The following is a 16688-nucleotide window of genomic DNA, read 5'->3' as shown; positions in this document are numbered from 1 at the left end:
TAGCGATAGATTAATCTTGTAACTTTGTAAGGTAACAAGTTTTTTCCGCAAGTACCTATAATATGAAGTGTGGATTATTGTAGCATCGGTTTGTATATGTCATCCATACTTATTACATTAATATTATAAAGGAGAAAATTTGTATGTGTGTGTGTGTGTGTGTGTGTGTGTGTGTGTGTGTGTGTGTGTTTGTGTTTCACGACCCAAGAGTAAACTGTTGGGTCTGAACCGATTTTAATGAAAGGCCTCTGGACCAAATTTTATCAAAATCGGTTTGCATCCTGGAAATTTGTTCTATCAATAGATATACAAGTACTAAGTTTTTGCACTTAACATTGTTTCACAAAATACTAAAATTGAAAACCTTTAATCTTGATATTAACAATATAATCGAATTTATTGATTTTTTTTCCGTCGACTCTTTGCCTATAACGGTAAAACCATAATTTTATTGTAGGATCAACATTGGCGATTTAAGCGTGTCTCTTAGACTATAATAGTGAGTGACGTCACACTCACGGACCAATAGAATGCCGTGATGAGCACACGCCTATCACGCGTCATGCGCCTGTGTTGTGGTTCTCATAATATTGATAGCTAGAATATTACGGAGGAAGACTTCTTTTAACTACTGCTTCACTATCGAGCTATCGTCAAACTATGGTGTCCTAAAAAAATCGGTCAAGTGCGAGTCGGACTCGCACACAAAGGGTCCCGTACTACCGTACAAGGTTTTTAAATTTGAATTTTTATGTAATTAATTAGTTAAAGTATGCATTTCTCATAGCAGCAAAAAAAGAATTAAAAAAATGCCGATGAATTGAGAACCTCCTATTTTTTTTGAAGTCGGTTAATAATAAAGAAAAATATTTGGAATGATTAAAAACAGAAACATTTTATTGCTAAATGAAGGAAAATCTTTTATTGACATCGATGTTTATTGCCGAATGAAGGAAAGGCCTTCATGTCATTTGTATTTTGGTTTGTGTTAACTTTATTATCCTTAAAAAGCCTTTTTTATTAGATATATTATTACTATCATAAAATAGACTGACTGACACCTTGACTAACACAAGTTTTATATGAAAAAAATGACAAAAAAATAATAAAACATTACTACTTTAAGCGATGGTAGTAAGGCCCCTAGTTCTAGACACTTTACATTAATTTTGCATATAGAAGTATAAGCACAGTTAAATATACTTGTACGCGCTACAAAAGTTACGCACATTAAAATTAAAATTAAAAAATCAATAACTCCTGAAGTGTCCTCGAGTGATAACTCGAGTTGAATAGGTATTTTATAATCATTATAAAATTTCCTACACAATGTTTGGAAAAACCTACCGTTTACAAAATAATAACTACTATAATAACAAAGTTGTAAGCTGCTACGGAACCCTAGCTTATCCAAAGGTTGGCACGCACTTGACCATTTTTTTAAGCTTAAAAAAGCCGTTTCCTTACCAAGCAACAATACAAACAACGAAGGCACGTCCCGTTCTAAAAAGATAAGTGTTGATTAAATAAACATTTTCATTTTTCAACTAATTACATGCTATTAAGGCAACAATTAATATTATCAAATTTTTATCTGTACCAGAAGCTGAGAATCCCCAGAAGTTGTTTAGATAATGGTAGATGTACCTACTCGTATAATAAAAATTATCTCTTATGTTATATCGGCTGCATCATCACTCACCACCAGGTGAGATTGCAGTTAAGGGCTAACTTGTATCTGAATTTTTTTTAAACTGTGCGTGATAAGCAAATTAATCAGTAAGAACTTTTTGTATTTTGACCTGCTGATCTTAGTTTTACCACTGAGTAGGTACAAAAACAAGATTCTTACCATCAACAATACAACTAGGTATGGTACCTAGGTATGGTATTACCTAGGTATTGTTGATTAGCTCTTTTATATAGTGTTAATACACAAGATAAAGTTAGACAGCTTTAAAATCCTACTACTACCCGAGAACTGCCGATAGATAGCGATAGTTGTATTAACTTATAGTAAAATTGTTTTTCTATCGCTTGGTCTATTTTTAACCCCCGACCCAAAAAGAGGGGTGTTATAAGTTTGACGTCTGTATCTGTGTATCTGTCTGTGGCATCGTAGCTCCTAAACGATTGAAAATAAACCGATTTTAATTTAGTTTTTTTGTTTGAAAGGTGGCTTGATCGAGAGTGTTCTTAGCTATAATCCAAGAAAATCGATTCAGCCGTTTGAAAGTTATCAGCTCTTTTATAGTTACTGTAACCTTCACTTGTCGGGGGTGTTTGTTATCAATTTCACTTTGTTATCCGTCCGTCCGTCTTGTCTGTCAAGAAACCTATAGGGTACTTCCCGTTGACCTAGAATCATGAAATTTGGCAGGTAGGTAGGTATTATAACACAAATACAGGAATAAATCTGAAAACCGCGAATTTGTGGTTACATCATTAAAAAAAAAGTGTTTCAATTTTCAAAGTAAGATAATTTATACCAAGTGGGGTATCATATGAAAGGGCTTTACCTGTACATTCTAAAACAGATTTTTATTTATTTTTATGTATAATGTCGTGTTTTATGTATAATATAATGTAGTGCAAAATGTCGGAAAAGATACCCGAGTACGGAACCCTCGGTGCGCGAGTCTGACTCGCAATTGGCCGGGTTTTTTGGACTATGTGCGCTGCCCATTGCCACTTCAGCTTCGCAATTGGCTGAGCTATGTCACCTGAAATTTGCGCTGTATAACTAGCTTTTACAGCGTCGTTTATTTTTACGTGATGAACTCCAGGTATAGTAAAATTATAATAAATAAACTAGCTGATGCCCGCGACTTCGTTCGCGTGGATGTAGGTTTTTAAAATTCCCGTGGGAACTCTTTGATTTTCCGGGATAAAAAGTAGCCTATGTGCTAATCCAGGGTATAATCTATCTCCATTCTAAATTTCAGCCCAAACCGTCCTGTAGTTTTTGCGTGAAGGAGTAACAAACATACACACACACACACACACACACACACACACACACACACACCCACATACAAACTTTCTCCTTTATAATATTAGTGTGATTAACACTGCCTTCTTATTTTCATATTGTTCGTGCGACCCTTCCAAGAAAATAAAGGTTCTGTGCGACATTGGCCAGTACGTGAGAGCATTTTCTGTCTTTCATTCAATAATGAGACTCATAATAATTGGAACAAGGGAACTTATACTAATTATGATGTAATTCAAATAGCACTGCAGTGCTTTTGACAATTATATTGTGTTCCATTCAGATCAGAACCTCTAGTTGGGGTTCAAATTTTAATAAAAAGTAAAATTAACAAGCAATCATGACCTCAGTTTGTTCATAGGGTTTAACGAAAACTCTTTAGTTTTGCGAAAAAATGTTTCAGAAATGGAGAATACTGTCTTAAGAGTGGCAGGTAGGTACGTAAATGAAACAGAATATTTAAATTTACTTTTTTTAATTTTCTTAATTTCATGGCAGCCATTTTGAATTTTTATTTTATAGCGGCAATAGAAACGCATTCTGTGAAAACTTCAACTATCTGCCCATTATGATTTACGAGATAAAGCCCGCTAACAGACAGACGGATAGACAATGGAGGTTTAGTAATAGAGCCCTGTTGGTAATATTCGGTACGGGACCCTAAAAATACCTTATTAGTTACAGCGTGATGATTTTTAAAGGCTTATTGTATGAAAAAGTGTCTTTGAGGTAACTAAATGCATTTCGCGCGTAATGATTTCAGTGTCACAGTACCTTGATGAACGTACCTATAACCTTGAACCACAAATCCATTCCGGTCAGGGTCAGTTTCCTCAGAATAGCAAATTGATTCGAATATTTTCTAGTGGCGCAGTGTATTGTGCGGGCTTCATTCACCGTAAGGAGGATGTGGTTCATATCAAACCTCTATTGTGATCACATTTCATAGGTACTGCGCGAGATCTTTTCATACCTATTTGTATAATATACGGTATAGATCATCACCTGTTTTTACTCGACTGGCCCTCACAGGCTCTCTCTCTATAATAGGTCAATGCTCTAAAAAACCGGCTAAGTGGGAGTCAGACTCGTACACCAAGGGTTCCGGATACCGGACGGACATACAGACAGACAACAAAGTGATCCTATAAGGGTTCTGTTTTTTTTTGATATACGGAACCCTAAAACTGAATCAATCCGAATGTCCCGTCTAATTTTGGCCTAAAATTCTGATGAAACTTTTTATCGTATGTTTAGGCATGTTGTGAAAAGTTGTTTGTATAAAAAAACATACTTACCTAATCATTGTCTGATAAAGAGTCCGTCAGTGGCTTATGCCATGCCAGTGAGGGCCCACGGGTGACCCACGGTGATTAAGCGTGGTCCACATACAGGATGTTCTTCTTCTTGAAGATCTTCTTCAGGATCTTGAAAAATCCACGCGGACGAAGTCGTGGGCATCCTCTAGTTATTAATAACTAGCTAATGCCCGCGACTTCGTTTCCGTGGATATAGGTTTTAAAAATCCTGTAGGAACTCATTGATTTTCCGGGATAAAAAGTAGCCTAAGTATGTGTTAATCCAGGGTATATTCTATCTCCACTCCAAACAGCCAAATCCGTCCAGTAGTTTTTGCGTGAAAGAGTAACAACCATCCATCCATACATATATACAAACTTTCACGTTTATAACTAACTAGCTTAATAAATAACTAGCTTATGCGCGCGACTTAGTCCACGCGGATATAGGTTTTTAAAGATCCCGTGGGAAAAAGTTGCCTATGTCAATAACAGGGACGCAAGCTACCTCAGTACCAAATTTCATACAGTCGGATGGGTCTTTAGGAATCCCGTGGGAACTCTTTGATTTTCCGGGATAAAAAGTAGCCTATGTCCGTCCCCGGGATATAAGCTAACCCTGTACCAAATTTTGTCAGAATCGGTTAAGCTGTTGGGCCGTGAAAAGGTAGCAGACAGACAGACAGACAGACACACATTCGCATTTATAATATTAGTATGGATATGGATGGGATAATAATAATAATTAATAAACTCTCCCATCAACCTATACATTTACGTACAGAGAGTATAAAGCTTGGCGGGAACTGATAACGCACAGTCGGTTACGTCTCTCCGACCACGCCCCTCTGGGCTTCCAGCTATGAGATTTATTCTCTTCCTTGTATCCATCGTCGGAGTTCAGGGGATCTATGGTATGTACCTACTATGTACTTGTATAATATTGACCCATTTTTCTGGACACACCCTGGAATATCGGGTATTCGAACTAAATCAATAAAACTATAGGTAAACTTTTTAATCATCTTTATACAAGTGTAAATTAAAAATTTATAACACCCCCGACAAGTGAATGTTTCAGTAAATAGAAAAACAGCTGATAACTTTCAAACGGCTGAACCGATTTTCTTGGATTATAGCTAAGAGCACTCTCGATCAAGCCACCTTTTAAACAAAAAAGAAAACTATATTAAAATCGGTTCATTTGTTTAGGAGCTACGATGCCACAGACAGATACACAGATACACACGTCAAACTTATAACACCCCTCTTTTTGGGTCGGGGGTTAAAAAGAAGAAACTGACTTACTGACATATCAACTTTCACGGCTTTTTACGGCTAGGAACTTGAGATTGGAGATTAGCACGTAATTTTTCTCTCACTAATTTTTAGGTGTGGATTTAGTTTAGGGTTCAGGGTGGATTTAGGTTTTCAAAAACCTAAATCCACACTGATGCAGTCGCGGGTATCAGAGCATTTGAGTAGGTATATATATGTCGTATTTGCATCGTATACGTCTTTGCTAGGTGTCATCTTTTTTCTTCTTCTGACTCTCTAAGAGTCATGGCCCGTTTCCCATTAATCACATAAAGGAAGGTTTTCTTGGGTTAGTAATGCGGTGGCTAAGGTGGGTTTCCAGGTCCTATCGCATACCATACAGTTACTTAATTAATAAAATAATATAAAACTTACGATACCTGATCAGAATTTTACGCAATAGAAGTTGAGTTCAAAGCCTATCCCTACTTATCCGTGTCAAAATGTGTCTGTCTGTCACTCATTACCTTTTGCTTGTCTCAATTGCCGGACTAATCTTGGGATTTAGCATCAAAGAAAGCTTGTATCTTGGAGAAAAACGTACTTAAGGCATTTTTTATTCTGGTTAAACAAGGGATTCCTATAGTTTTTCATAAGCTAAATACAGAAGCTGGTTTCCGGTATTAATATTATACAAAAATCCTGACAGTGTATGTATTACTTTTGCAAAAATACACGCTCAGGATTCGGAAACCAGTTTTTGACTTGGACTGCATGCTTCTACCGCTATATATTACATAAGAAATCGAAAACTTGACTGAAAGGCGAATGCCCACTATCCAAATACATAATGTATTATTATTCATCAGCGTGCTTGCAGATAACCGGAACTAACTTTTTCGGATTTAGTTCATACTAGCCGATGCCCGCGACTTCGCCCGCGTGGATTTAGGTTTTTTGAAATCCCATGGGAACTCTTTGATTTTCCGGGATAAAAAGTAGCCTATGTGCTAATCCAAGATATTATCTATCTCCATTCCAAATTTCAGCCAAATCCGTCCAGTAGTTTTTGCGTGAAGGAGTAACAAACATACACACACACACACACACACACACACACACACACACACACACACACACACATACATACAAACTTTCGCCTTTATAATATTAGTGTGATTGTATCGAAAGTAGTTCAGCAACAGATTTCATTTCGGTAAAATAATTGGTAAATGCTTAGCTTATTTTGTTTGCAATTCGTTACGGGTTTCATTATCATATATTTAACCCCCGACCCAAAAAGAGGGGTGTTATAATTTTGACGTGTGTATCTGTGTATCTGTGTGTCTGTGTATCTGTGTATCTGTCTGTGGCATCGTAGCGCCTAAACGAATGAACCAATTTTAATTTAGTTTTTTTTGTTTGAAAGGTGGCTTGATCGAGAATGTTCTTAGCTATAATCCAAAAAAATTGGTTCAGCCGTTTAAAAGTTATCAGCTCTTTTCTAGTTTTCTTGTAGAAAAGAAGGTTAGATAAACCTTAGGTTCATAATATTCAAGTGTCAATTGACAAATGTCAAGCTGTCAAGATGGACGTTGCCTAGATATTCATAATTATTTATTTGAAAATGATGTTTTGGAAAACTCAGATACTTTGGGTCGTAGGCGCGGAATAGTCCAAGAAAATCGGTTCAGCCGTTTGAAAGTTGTCAGCTCTTTTCTAGTTACTGTAACCTTCACTGGTCGGGGGTGTTGAAAATTTTTAATTTACACTTGTTCAGGATAAAAAGTAACCCAAACCGCTTTCCAGGTCTTTTACTATATCCATATAAAAATGACGTCGATCCGTTGCCTCGATGCATCGTGATTCAAGGACAAACGGAGAAACAAAATACACTATCGCATTAATAATTAGGTATTATTATATGGATACTTAGTGATGGATTGACACGGGTACTGATATGGGTAGTGAGACTGATTTGGTAGCTAATTGTAGAGTCGATTGTTTCCAACCAATAGTACCTAGGTACCTACCAATCAAATCAGATATCATACTAATATTATAACTGCGAAAGTGTGTTTGTTTGTCTTTCCTTTACGCTCTAACTAAGCAACCAATCGACTTGATTTTCGGCACAGAAAAGATGGAGAGTAACATATGCTTTTATCCCGAAAACTCAAAGAGTTCCCACGGGATTTTTAAATATATAAATCCTCGCGGATGAAGTCGTGAGCATCAGCTAGCATTGAAATAAGTAAAGAATCGGAAGGATCGCATCCTATCGCCTCAAGGTATCATAATACAGGGGCAGTTCTATAATTCATTGAAGCAAATAACGTTCACGATAGTGATCTATAGTGAAAATGAAGGCAGAGTGCAGTTGATACAGTGTCGCGACGCCGCGCACACAGCGTGGGCCAGGATGACGCGTGCGCAGGTTTTTGTTGTGTTGTTAACGATCGCGCTAACGGCCGGAGGTAACATAATTTCTTTTTGGATTCCTTTTTAAAAATTAAATCATAACCCCCGTATATAACCCAAATTTGGAATAAATTGATTGATTGATTGAATAAAATCTATCTCGTTACCAAACTTATTTTTACTGATTAGAAGGGGCTACAAGGTAGGTAGTAAAAAAACTAATTCTTATAAATCTAAACAATATAAAAATATTTTAACTGAAATTTTAGTTCGATATTTGGGTTCGAGTCAACATCTTACACAAAATACCATAATTTCAGGTTTGTAACTCATTTCGTCTACGAGCTAGAGACCCGTGACATATTCCGGACAGACAGACAGACAGCAGAGTGACATTAATAGGGCTCCGTTTTTACCCTTTGGGTATGGAACCCTAAAAATTTCGTTTATCTGTGTACACTACCCGTATTGTAAAAGTAAAAGTGTGTTTGTTTGCTCCTTTGTTCTTCAATCACGTCGCAACGGAGCAACGAACGTATCAACGTGTTTTTTTGCATGGATAATTTAGTTGAAGATCTGGAGAGTGACATAGGCTACTTTTTATCCCGGAAAATCAAAGAGTTCTCATGGGATTTTTGAAACCTAAATCCACGCGGGTGAGATCATGGACCAAACCGAAAAGATTGATTTTGGTATATTTTTATTTATCATTTCGTTTATTATTAGGTTAGTTCTTTTATTTATCAAAATAGCGTGCCAAAAGAAAATTCAGCAATCGAATTTTCGCGAAAACTCAATAATAATTTACATATTAACCAGTTTAAAAGATAAGAAACAACTTTTTATTTATTTTAGTAAATAAAGATAAAAGAATGTTAGGTGGGTATGTACTTTAGGAATTTAAATGCAGCATGTTAAAAAACAGTAGCACCATTTCTTTTATTCGTATCTAGAAATTAATCTTAATAGACAAAGACGTGCTAACAAAGTCTAGACTTGGTATAATCTAGATTTTACCAATTACTACAATTTAACCGCAGACCATTTATCGTCCAGATATTTTATAACCAAATTCAAGTACAAAATAAGAACTGTCCTGTACCTACAGATTCAATAGTTAAAAGTACAATTAGTAGGTGTTTTATTTTCAGACATTTTATAATATTACTAGTTGATGCCCACGACTTCATCCGCGTAAATCTAGATTATCAAAAATCCCTTGGGATTTAATATCTTTGTAGTAGGTATATATTATGTAGTATAGAAATAGATTATGTTTTTGAATATCTGGGACAAAAAGTAGCCTATGTAATAATACTCCAGGTATTCAACTATATCCATCTAAAAACCAAGTTGCTGTTGCTCCGTTGCGGCGTGATTGAAGGACAAACCAACAAACCAACAAACAAACACACTTTCGCATTTATAAAATGGGTAGTGATGAGAGCGGTGATTGCATAGTGGTTAAAACATCGGTCTACTATTGGGGAGGTCGGGGGTTCGATCCTGGGCACGCACCTCTACTTTTCGGAGTTTTAGTCAATAAAATTGCTTTAACTGTGAAGGAAAACATTGTGAGGAAACCGGCATGCCTGAGAATTCTCCATAATGTTCTCAAAGATGTATGAATTAGCACTGGGTCAGCGTGGCAGACTATGGCCTAAACCTTTCTCAATCGGAGAAGGGTTCCGTGATCAGTAGTGGGCTGGTGATGGGTTGATCATAATTCTACAGTTTTTAGTATGATACTAGAAAAAGGTAAGCCCACGTACACCCGTGCAAAGCTGGCGTCTAGTCAGATAGATAAGAATTATGTCTTGTTATAATTTTCATCTACGCTGTTTTAATTTTTAGGGTTCCGTACGTCTAAAGGAAAAGTGGAACCCTTATAAGCTCAATTTTTTGTCTGCCTGTCTGTCCATCTGTTTGTCTATCTGTTCGTCTGTCGTGTCTGTCAAAAAACCTTTACAGTACTTCTCGTTGACCTAGAATCACGAAAGGCAGGTAGGTAGGTCTTATAGCACAAGTAAAGGAAAAAATCCAAAAATCGTGAATTTGAGGTAAAAAAAGAAAAGTATTTTGAATTATCAAATAAGAAAGATCTTTAATGTTTATTCTAAAAATGATTTTTATTTATTTTTATGCATAATAGTTTTTGATTTATCGTGCAAAATGACGGAAAAAATACCCGAGTACGGAACCCTCGGTGCGCGACTCTGACTCGCACTTGGCCGGTTTTTATCTTGAAACATTTCTACTTAATTTCCATATCTTTGACATTATAATCAATTATTTTAGAGCGTGACAAAAATACTTTACAGTTTACATTAAGCCTGATACGTGACGATTAACGTCGAGAAAACGTGACCTAGGAAAGATCATATACTTTTAAACTATCCAAGATAAAATTCTTTTTAGTAGATATACCTATTTAAAAAAAAAAAAAAGAATATTAGCTATGTTAAATGACTAATATTCCCCTTTCCTCTCCAGCTAAGCGTCAGGCTTGTGCTAGGAGTAGGTACGACAATAGTGCAACGGGCGGGGTTTGAACCGTCGACCTTTCGGTTTGCAGTCCACTCCTTTACCGCTGTTATTGCTACTTTTCAATTATTTTCGTTTGGTGAAATGATTTTTTTTGCTCACGGGTAATTTTTACAGAAAGTGATTATTCTATTTTCAATTCAATTTTCGCACTTACAATCGCTTGCTACATTATTTTAACATTAGGAATAATAATCATGATCAATAGCGCAGATACATTTTCACAGGTTGTTTTTCATCAAACGTGAATTTTCGCACTTTGGGGAAACTGAATTTTTGCACAAAATTTCACGTTACTGACTCCAGCGGTTTTGGCTGTACTTTGATGGATCAATCAGTCTCAGTCAGACATCCAGGACAATATGTTTTTAATGTGTATAGATTAAGCAATCTAAACAACGTTGGTTACTTAACTAAGTAGTCATACTTCATACTTCGGGCGTAGTGTGGGACGCCCTCCAGCACGATGGACCGACGATATAAAGCGGCTGGCGGGAAGTGGCTGGATGAGGAAGTGGCTGGATGAGGAAGGACCGGGCGCGGTGGCGTTCTATAGGGAAGGCCTATTCAAATTCAAATTCAAATTCAAAATGTTTTTATTCAATTAGACTTTTACAAGTTCTTTCGAATCGTCAAAAGCATCTACCACTGGTTCGGAATGCCTTACCCTTGCCTATAACCAACAGTGCATGTCCACTGGCTGATGATGATGATGATGATGATACTTCATACATGAAATTAGACTCATAATTATTCTATATATCCCCCATATTGGTATTTAAAGTAAACTGCGGAATTTGTAACAGTTAAAATTTCAGGCTAATTAATAAGTACTAAGTACTTAGGTACATTAAATTAGGCTAATCATTCTATATATCCACCATATTGGTACTTAAAGTAAACTGCAGAATTTATAACAGATAATATTTATCAGGAAAACCAGTCGGTAAATAGCTTCATACATACATATAGTACATAATATTATATAACCGAATAATACCCAGTCTTCCTTAACCTCAATACACTCAAAAAGTTCTTGAATTTAAATTACAGGGTTTATTTTTTAGGGCATTCTTAATTTCGTCCTTTGTCCTTTGTAATCTTGATTGGAATTGATAAGTTTTTAGGGTTCCGGCGTCAGTTTGAAAAACGGAACCCTTATCAGTTATCACTTAGGATCACTCGTACGTCTATCTATCTGTATGTCTGTTAAGATGAAGATCAAAGTGCGCTTTTCCGTTTGAAGTTTTCTTCTCATCACTCTTGTCATCGCTAAGAATTTTTTTTTCTCTTGCAGAAGATGTTGTATCCACACCGAAGCCAAAGAAAGTGCTAGACACGGTCATGAAACCAGTCTACATACCGACGGAAGAAAAATATGGTTCCTTCTGGAGAAAATCTGCTCACCAAGTCCTTAACTCCAAGTTGAAGGAGACTTTGAATAAGAATAAAGCCAAGAATGGTATATTGTTCATTGGTGATGGAATGTCCTTGGCAACTGTTATGGCTGCAAGGACGTTTGAAGGGCAGATGAAGAAGGAGTTGGGAGAAGATAACGTGCTTGAGTTCGAGAAGTTTCCTGTCAGTGGATTGGCTAGGGTAAGTTTTAGAATTTGTGGTCTACTTCATGAGGCGTACAGTTACTGGCCAGGAGCATTAACATTTACCTTTTTAATTTAAAATTCGAAAATTCGAAATTCAAAATATTTTTATTAAATTAAACTTTTACAAGTACTTTTGAATCGTCAAAAGCATCTACCACTGGTTCGGAATGCTTTTCCTACCGAGAAGAGCTAGCAAGAAACTTAATTTATGCAAAACTCAACCTGTATGCTTTTGCGAGGACAATAATATGTGCAGTAGGTAGGTTTGCTCTGCTGCCCTAGAAAGGTTGTTAGTAAACAATGTGATAATTAAGAAAATCTTAGAATGCTAATTCTTTTAAGTCCGTTAATAAGGAGACGACCACGGTATACCAACATACTTAAAAACCTTTGTCTAAAAACTTACAAATTTAAACATTATTCTGTTTTGAAACTACACGTGAACACGTTTTGATTGACTCTTCATTAATTGTACATTAGTACCTACTTTATCATTTGCGATAAGGTGAGATTGTGGTCAAGAACAATTATTATGAGTACCTATTATACTATTATATTATTTACCTATACATTGAACGGGTATCACTTCAATTCCAAATTATTTATTTACTAGCTGATACCCGCGACTTCGTTCGCGTGGATGTAGGTTTTTTAAAATTCCCGTGGGAACTCTTTGATTTTCCGGGATAAAAAGTAGCCTATGTGCTAATCCAGGGTATAATCTATTGCCATTCTAAATTTCAGTCCATCCGTCCAGTAGTTTTTGCGTGAAGGAGTAACAAACATACACACACACACACACACACACACACACACACATACAAACTTTCGCCTTTATAATATTAGTGTGATTGCATTCCGATGACTGTTTTGCATTGAAGGTTTTATTTTCCGACTTCCAATATAAAGGTTCTGAATTCGGTATTTATTTGTTTTTGTTAATAATTACATAATAATATACTAAGTATTTTTAATTATCTTTTGTTAGCTGCCAAACGTAAAAACAATGTGTAATAATTATCATTGTATTTTATTGCGCTAGGTATTAAGATAAAATACAAATTGATGAATCGCTTAGTTGCATCAGTAGGTACCTAAAGGTCAGTGTAGGTACTTAAAATGATACCATTGGTTGTATAACATTGATTTAAACTGGTAACCAGATTTTCAGCTAGGCTGAAGAAAATAAAGATTATTATTATTAAATTATTATTGAACTATTATTAAATTATTATTACAGCTCTCAGCAGGCCTGATTTCTTCTGACATCTTAAACAATAATTGTCATAACAAGTGTAAATTAAAAATTTATAACACCCCCGACAAGTGAAATTTACAGTAATTAGAAAAGAGGTAATAACTTTCAAACGGCTGAACCGATTTTCTTGGATTATAGCTAAGAACACTCTCGATCAAGCCACCTTTCAAACAAAAAAAAACTAAATTAAAATCGGTTCATTAGTTTAGGAGCTACGATGCCACAGACAGATACACAGATATACACGTCAAACTTATAACACCCCTCTTTTTGGGTCGGGGGTTAATAATATGTACAAATTAAAAGAAAATACATACATTTAAACCCTCCTCTTGAATCAGTCTATCTATTAATGAAAAACCGTTGCGTAGTTTAATAGATTTAAGCGTACAGAGAGACATACAGAGGGAAGCGACTTTGTTTTATACTATGTAGAAAAGATTTAGTTTAAAATCTATAGAGTTTTGCAGTTAAAACGAGACAGATTTATGTCAGCGGGATAACGTCGTCTCGTTTTAACAGTGTCTTAAGAGGGGTCTCTCCGTCACTCGCTCCATACAAACGTAGTTCGTCTCTCATTGGAATACTAACCAATCATACTCAATAGAGTTTTGTAAAACGTTCCGGGAACTAATATCTATGCCTGTTGTTTTCCAGATTTCCGTTAAAATATTCGGTTTCAAAGTTACGCGCCTGTAATTTTAAAACTACATATTTTTAGAAAAATCTAAAACACCACAGGCACAGATATTAGTTTCTAGAATATGTCTGCAAAATTTCATGGACTTTGGTTGCTTAATATTCAAATGAAATTGGGACTACGATTGTATGGAGTAAGTGACGGAGAGAGCCCTGTTGTCTGAGCAAAGTCAAAGTGCGCTCTATAGATCTCACTCTTAGACCAGCGATAAAATAAGAAGATTTAATTAAATACAAATACCTATTATAAATACCACAGAACTGTGACAGCGGCTGCTACAGTTTCAAGGTACATCATTAGATATACATATTGTGATTAATTATGTCGTGCTAAGAACCTTTGTGAATTGATTTAGCTGTATCAAATCCGATGCAAATTTTATGACTGACCGAAGGAAAATATAGGTTTGTTTGTGATCGGTCGGTGACTCATTTTTATGGCATTTAAACGTAACAAAGATATGCTCGCAACTTCGTCCGCGCGGACTATACAAATTCCAACCCCCTATTTTGCCCCCTTAGGGGTTGAATTTTCAAAAACCCTTTTTTAGCAGATATCTACGTCATAATAGCCATCTGCATGCCACTACCCGATCCGTCCAGCATCAGTTTGAGCTGTGTGTTGATAAATCAGTCAGTCAGTCAGTCGCCATAATCAATATCACAAATCTACGCGCAGTCAAGTCTCCTTGAACGTGACATGACCACCGCGGTCGGTCAACCGTGTGACACCTATTTAAACATCTTGGCTGAATGCGTTCGACAAGTGCTGGCCAATGTGTAAACGCTTCAAAATTGCACCCAGATCCTTTGATGTTTGTGTAACACCTACAAAACTTTGCAAACTGGTCAGCGTTGGCCGTACTCTGCAATTGTACTCCAAGCGGCTATGTATAGTGCAGATGTTTGCCGAATGCTTTGGCCAAGTGGGTTGGGCCAACATGTACCCACGTCTCTTAACCATATTGTTACTGTGTTCCGCTTGAAGAGTTCTTTGACTTGACATGCCATTGATTGATGATCTTGAAACGTTTGCGTTTTTTGTACCTACCTAAGGTAACACTAAGTCAAATCTTTGACCTACCCTGTTAAAAACCAGGTTTTCCACCCCGCTCCGTTTATGTGGATTTTTCATTCCTTCACAAGTTAGCCCTTGACCACGATCTCACCTGGTGGTAAGTGATGATGCAGTCTAAGAAAGTAGCGGACTAATTTGGAATATTGATATTTTATTAGAAGTCGATTAAAATATTGTCCGATTTGCCAAGAGTAGGTAGGTATGACTTTTCTTATGCATAATTATTTCATAATGAGGTACTAACTACTAACTGTTACAAGGAGACAGAAATCGGCGCTCGGATTTTTTATTAGATCGTAAAATAGTAATTTTACAATAAATTGTGCATTGCAATCAAAGATAATAAACTGTTCTAGATTGAAAAAGTTAGAATAGTAATTACCTACCTCGCTAACTAAAAATTAGAACTTAGTAAAATAAAACCAAGTATAAAAAAATCATTCAAAACAAAACATTTTTGTTTTGTAATTTTTATATTTAAGTACCTTTTTATAGTATTCGTAAATATTGTGATTGGAAACTAATTAAAAATCTATCATACCGCGACTTATAAAAAAAAATTGAAAAAAGTTATTTTAAACTTACGTTGATAATATGTCGGTCAGTTTATAACTACTTGCATTTTTAAATTAAACAAAAAGAATTTTCTTTTTTGAAATTTTGCATATGCTGAACAAATTGTTGATCCATTAATCACATCACATCACACTAATATTATAAAGGAGAAAGTTTGTATGTGTGTGTGTATGTTTGTTACTCCTTCACGCAAAAACTACTTAACGGATTGGGCTGAAATTTAGAATGGAGATAGATTATAACCTGGATTAGCACATAGGCTACTTTTTATCCCGGAAAATTAAAGAGTTCCCATGGGAATTTTAAAAACCTACCTCCACGCGAACGAAGTCGCGGCCATCAGCTAGTAACAATATAACAAACAAATCATGGAAACTTTGGTCCAGAAAAAATCTCATTTAACATTAAAGCAAGTAAATAAGTTCAAACATCTAAAACAATAGTAGGAAGGAAATACACTTGGCTTATTGTGTCCATCTTCAAGGTTAAGGAGACAATGATCTTGACAGTATCAATGAATGAGTGATGGCTGCTAGGCCAGCATACAAAACCTTATGAAAATCTTCATTCGAATAAGAAGTGAAGTAACTATCTAAGTAAATAACTACAGTAACTATCATTCTATCAACTAACTATCAACGCAGTAAATAACTACCATTTTCATATAACAGTAACTATCATTTTTCCGTATAATAATTTTATTTTATTAACTTTTAGCGGTCCCGCGGTTCCCTGACGCGACGAACACTTGGATATAAATACTACTTAGAATCAATAGCGTTAGAATTAGATCATTTTACGATAGTAACGAACTTTATATTTATTTATTTTTTATTTATTTAGATAGGCATTTTGAACCAACCATTTGATTATTCAGAAGTAAGTTTATATATAGAGGATGCCCGCAACTTCGTCTACGTGGATTAAGATTTTTAAAGATTCCTTGGGAACTGTTTGATTT

General features: G+C 35.8%; 1 protein-coding gene across 2 annotated transcripts in view; it reads left to right on the top strand.

Moving 5' to 3' along the window:
- Nucleotides 1-5123: 5123 nt before the first annotated feature.
- The window catches only part of LOC123872417 (membrane-bound alkaline phosphatase-like), a 36044-nt gene continuing 24479 nt past the window's right edge, over nucleotides 5124-16688 (top strand). Inside the window, exons 1-2 of one of the 2 annotated variants that reach the window (XM_045916684.1) lie at nucleotides 5124-5204; nucleotides 11810-12111. In XM_045916684.1, the coding sequence (XP_045772640.1) occupies nucleotides 5153-5204; nucleotides 11810-12111 (354 nt within the window). In that variant the 5' untranslated portion in view covers nucleotides 5124-5152. Of the gene's footprint in view, nucleotides 5205-7885; nucleotides 8025-11809; nucleotides 12112-16688 lie in introns of those variants that run through there. The other variant, XM_045916683.1, reaches the window with a different exon arrangement.

Source organism: Maniola jurtina, chromosome 15 (assembly GCF_905333055.1).
Source record: "Maniola jurtina chromosome 15, ilManJurt1.1, whole genome shotgun sequence".
Lineage (NCBI taxonomy): Eukaryota > Metazoa > Arthropoda > Insecta > Lepidoptera > Nymphalidae > Maniola > Maniola jurtina.
Note: the sequence above shows the minus strand (reverse complement) of the source record. Positions and strands in the feature narration are given on the sequence as shown.